This window comes from Aquarana catesbeiana, linkage group LG03 (assembly GCF_042186555.1).
Source record: "Aquarana catesbeiana isolate 2022-GZ linkage group LG03, ASM4218655v1, whole genome shotgun sequence".
Taxonomy (NCBI): Eukaryota; Metazoa; Chordata; class Amphibia; order Anura; family Ranidae; genus Aquarana; species Aquarana catesbeiana.
The window spans coordinates 703,316,243-703,321,901 of record NC_133326.1 but is presented as its reverse complement, the minus strand read 5'-3'; the positions used below and the strand labels follow the sequence as shown (position 1 = coordinate 703,321,901).

Below are 5,659 nucleotides of genomic sequence, written 5' to 3'. Positions count from 1 at the left end.
TACCTCCGACCACGAGAGGTTCTCCGACCGGCAGAATTGTCACTTTGGTTGGACTGCAAGCCGCAATCCCAACCCTATGCTGCTCTCTTGCTTCTGGATAGGCCCTCAGATAGCCTAGCAGCCAGATGTCCCTGAGATGGGCCTCGGGCTCTGGCCTAGCAGTCCGGGGCAATACAACACACATCCACCAAGACAGCCGTCCAGGTGGCACAGAACCCCTGACCTCACCCAAATAAATAGGCTCTCCCAGCAGGCCAAGGGACCCAAGAAGATCCCTGCCCATTGGCTGAGATCCCCATCTATTCCTAATCAGTCCTTGCAATGCCCTTGTCTAATCTAATGCCATCAGATACCCGGCTATCTAGTGACAGAAGAGAGAAGTGCAGCAATTCCAGAATTAGGGTGGAATCAACTGATCTCCTATCAATTGGCCAAGGCAACTATACCTGGCAGGTAAATTTTACTAACAACCCCGCCTAAACATCAGGGTGCTACATCGACAAATGTTTTAGACATTTTTGAATTTCAGCCATTTAAATTGTATATAAAGCATACCATAATAATTCTCTGTATGGCCAGATGCTGGCATAATAATAATATATTTTGGGGGTACAAAGACTGCAGCATACTGTATGTGTGCTGTGATCAGCATGATGCAACCACGTCCGCCTTTCACCTCAGCACAGCTAACCAGCCATATTTCTCCTCCACACTTATCTTTCCTCTCTTTATCTTTCTTCTAAAGCTGAGAGATGTGATTATCTTTACTAACTCCCTCTTCTGGAATCTTATCTCCATTTCTAATATTACTAATCCAGCCTCACCCTGTGTAGTGACCCCTCCCAACTACGTTCTTCTGCAGTGTCAGAGAGTTCAATTTTATTTCTCCCTTCTGCTGTCAGTGATGGCGTCTGCTATCCTGAGAGCTGAGCTAAAATGTTCCGTCTGTCTGAACATTTATACAGATCCTGTAATGCTGATATGTGGACACAACTTCTGTCGGCTCTGTATTAATCGTGTGCTGAATACACAGGAGGGGTCTGGAGGATATTCCTGTCCTGAATGCAGAGAGATGTTTCCGGATCGGCCTGCACTGCACAAGAACATAACACTACGTAACATAGTGGAACATTTTCAGTCTGCTCAGCCAGATCAGGAGGAGTCTGGGGTCTTCTGTACTTACTGTGTGGACTATCCTGTACCTGCTGTTAGATCCTGTCTGCACTGTGAGGTTTCTCTGTGTGATAAACATCTGAGAGTCCACAAAAAGTCCCCAGAACACGTCTTATGTCCCCAGAACCCCACCTTGTCCATGGAGAGCAGGAAATGCTCCATCCATAAGAAGATCCTGGAGTATTACTGCACTGAGGATCATACCTGTATCTGTGTGTCTTGTATGATTGGAGGACATAAAGGACATGAGATGGAGTCACTGGATGAGGCTTCTGAGAAGAAGAAGAAGACTCTGAGGAATGTTCTGCAGAAACTTCTGATAAAGAGAGAGGAGATGGAGGAAAGAGTCCAGAGTCTGCAGAAACAAAGGAGGAAAGTAGAAGAAAAAGCAGCTGGTGACACCGAGAGAGTCACTGCCCTGTTTAGAGATCTCAGGAGACATCTGGAAGACCTGGAGAAGAGAGTCCTGAGGGAAATTTCCGGGTGGGCAGAGAGGATCTCCATCTCCATCCAGGATCTGGAAATAAAGAAGGAGGAGCTGTCCAGGAAGATGTGTCACATTGAGGAGCTGTGTAAAATGACGGATCCACTGACTGTCTTACAGGAATCAGACACAGGTGACTTGTGTGATACTGAGGATGGAGATAATGAGGACAGAGAGAAACATGAGAAGCTCCTCCATGATAGAGGGGGTCTGGATGTGGATGGGATATCACACACATTACACACATTATCTGATATAATAACAGAGGGAAATTTATACTTCTATATGCAGGGAGCTGCACACATATTATTGGATGTAAACACAGCTCATAATATTCTCCATATATCAGATGACAGGAAAATTGTATCCACGTCATATAGAAACCAGAATCGTCCAGTAACACCAGAGAGATTTCAGTTTTATCCTCAGGTGTTGAGCAAACGGAGTTTCTCCTCAGGGAGACATTACTGGGAAGTGGATGTCGGGGGATCAGATAACTGGAGAGTCGGGATGTGTTACCCCAGTATAGAGAGGAGAGGAGAGGAGTCAATGATTGGATATAATAATAAGTCCTGGGGTTTGCAAAATGATGGTGATCGGTATGGGGTGATACATGACAGTAAAGGGATTTTCTCACCCATCAATGTCTCCAGTAACAGAGTCGGGATAGATCTGGATTATGAGGCCGGGCGGATCTCCTTTTATGATCTGTGTGACCCGATCCAACACCTCCACACCTTCACCACCACCTTCACTGAGCCCCTCCATGCTGGGATATATGTATATAGAGGTTGTATAAAGATGTGTGGGTGGAAACGGGAGAAATAAAACTGGTGACATCACAGGGAAGAGGGATGGGATTGGTGGAATATTCGGGATAATGAAGTGGGTGGGGCTTAAGTCAGTGTCCTGCAGGTTTTTCTATCTATCTATCTATCTATCTATCTATCTATCTATCTATCTATCTATCTATCTATCTATCTATCTATCTTTTATCTATCTATCTTTTATCTATCTATCTACTTCTCCAATTAAAGTGGTTGTAAAGTCCATTTTCTCTAATAATAAACATATACTCACCTGCTCTGTATAGTGGTATTGCACAGAGCCCCCTGATCCTCCTCTTCTGGGGTCCCCCACTGGTGCCCTCCTGGTCTTTGTGTTTCACTATAGCAAGCTGCTACCTATGGGGGCCCCACCTGTAGGATCACTCCCAAGTCAGGCTGTGTGCATCTATTGACACACACAGCAACACTGAGACATTTCTTCCCTTAATGCAGGGAATGTCTTTACAAGCACTTTAATAAAATGTGATGTATTAGTAAAGTGTATATCCAGCCAGAACTTTTCTCTTAGGGATGAATGTGGTTGGGAAGGGTTAGAACCTCGTTCAGGTATTATCCAGCTCTCTGGGGCTCCATTTGATAGATTTACTCTCACTTCCTGTCCTGCTGACAACGTTTTACCAGACAGGAAGTGAGGGGAAATCTTCTACAGCAGCACCGGGCTCAACTCACTAATGCCGCGTACACACGGTCGGACTTTTCGGCTACAAAAGTCCGACAGCCCGTCCGACAGACTTTCGATGGACTTTTGGCGGACTTGCGGCAGACTTTCTAACGAACGGACTTGCCTACACACGATCACACAAAAGTCCGACGGATTCGTATGTGATGACGTACACCGGACTAAAATAAGGAAGTTGATAGCCAGTAGCCAATAGCTGCCCTAGCATGGGTTTTTGTCCGTCGGACTAGCATACAGACGAGCGGATTTCTGGGTCCGGCGGAGTTACGACGTAAAGATTTGAAGCATGTTTCAAATCTAAAGTCTGTCAGATTTGCAGCTGGAAAAGTCCGCTGAAAGTCCAGGGAAGCCCACACACGATCGGATTGTCAGCCGTATTTTGTCCGTCGGCGTCCGTCTGACTTTTGTAGATGAAAAGTCCGACCGTGTGTACGCGGCGAAAAGTGTAAAATACCGCAGGGAGAATGGCGGGAAATGAACACATTCTGTAGATAAAAAGTTATTAATTCAGAGAAAATCTACTAAAATACTGCATGTGTTATATCTATAAATGGGAAATATTTTACTCTGAAAGAATCTGATATTCTTTGTATCTGTCAGCCGGGGATTCCCAACTGACAGGAGAATGACTGTTGTTAATTAGAACTAAAGGCATTTTTATATTATTTTGGATGGAGTAATAGAAGGTTATGACCCCTGTCAGTTTTTTTTTGCTCATCTGTGTCCCATTGGGAAGATTTCCCTTCACTTCCTGTCCCATAGCCAAAACAGGAAGTGAGAGGAAATCCCTGCAAGTTAAAGCAACATTAAACCTAAAAACAAGCATTCATTATATTGCAGCTTACCAATCCTTAGATGTGATGGCTGCATTCATTTTCTTTTTTAGGTTTTCTTTCTTCCATTTACAGTTGCTGATCCAGCCAGTAAGTCTGTTGTTTTTTTAAAGGAACAAGCTGTCCAGCAGAATGTATCAGTTACAGACATGAGACAAACCATTCAACTCTTCCAGGTGTGCTTACAATGATCAACTTGTATTTCTTTATGTAAAACCTTTTATACCAAAAGGAACAAATCTGTTTGCTGTAAAAGATTATAAAGTCTGAGATGGAGTTTGGCTTCAGTTGATTGGTGTATCTAAATCTGCTAGTCCATCTAACGCTCCCCTCCCCCCCAGACTGACAATGCTGTTGTCTGCGGTGCACCCTGTGCTCCTTCCTCCAGAGTTGTGTCTCACTACTACAGGAGGTGTGTTACTGGCCAGATCACCATGTGAGAACAGAGGAGAAAAAGCCAGAAAGAAAAAAAAAATGCAGCCACCACATCTAATGATCGGTACACTGCAATATATTACATTTTTGGTTTAGTATTGCTTTAAAAGAATCCCTGGTTGTCATCGGAACTAGTGTCCCCATTGGACGATTTCCCCTCTATTACTTTCCTGGTGATATATAGCAGAGGATAAATAAGGAGTATATATATATATATATAACGGGGGGGATAAATAAGGAGTATATATAAAGTAAATAATGTACTAAAGTGCTGATATGTGGAATGTGTCTAAAAAATTGATTTGTGCAAGAAAATTGTTTAAAAATATTAAATGAATAATCTAAAATGCAAAAAAATTATTGTATATACAGTGAAAAATAGGAAATAACCAAATAATCAAGGCACACCCATGTAAAAAGTGTTCTGATAGCACTACAATGTGAATGTATCTATAAAAAAATAGTGCGCTAAAAATTAACTTCCTATTAGAATGTGACAATTAACCATATCATATACTGCTCCTTGAATGAATCCAAAATATAAAATACGTGCACATAGCAGATATCAAATATATATATAATATATATAATATCAAATATATATATATATATATATATATATATATATATATATATATATATATATATATATATATATATTATTTTTTTTTTTTTTTTTTTTTTTTTCTTACCATCTGACTGATTATACACTAATTTAAATACATATATATTTTTTGGTATTTGATATCTGCTATGTGCACGTATTTTATATTTTGGATTCATTCAAGGAGCAGTATATGATATGGTTAATTGTCACATTCTAATTGGAAGTTAATTTTTAGCGCACTATTTTTCTATAGATATAAGGAGTATACGGTATATAGCAGAGGATAAATAAGGAGTATATATAGTGAGGCATAAATAAGGAGAATATATAGAGGGGGATAAATAAGGAGTATATATAGCGGGGCATAAATATGGAGTATATATAGAGGGGCATAAATAAGGAGTATATATAGCGGGGGATAAATACCTCGATAAATTTACATATTTATAGCACTGATCGCTGTATAATTGTCAATGGTCCCAAAAATGTGTCAAAAGTGTTCTGATCTGTCTGTCGCAATGTCACAGTATCGCTAAACATCACAGATCACCTCCATTACTAATAAAAAAATAATAAAAATGCCATAAATCTTTCCCATAG

At 41.0% G+C, this 5,659-nt stretch overlaps 1 protein-coding gene across 1 annotated transcript; it reads left to right on the top strand.

Annotated features, from left to right (window-relative positions):
- Positions 1-862: 862 nt before the first annotated feature.
- LOC141133612 (E3 ubiquitin-protein ligase TRIM39-like) lies at positions 863-4,896 on the top strand. Its single transcript, XM_073623089.1, has one exon. It carries the CDS (start codon positions 905-907, stop codon positions 2,483-2,485), a length of 1,581 nt encoding a protein of 526 aa, XP_073479190.1. The 5' UTR covers positions 863-904; the 3' UTR covers positions 2,486-4,896.
- Positions 4,897-5,659: the final 763 nt, after the last annotated feature.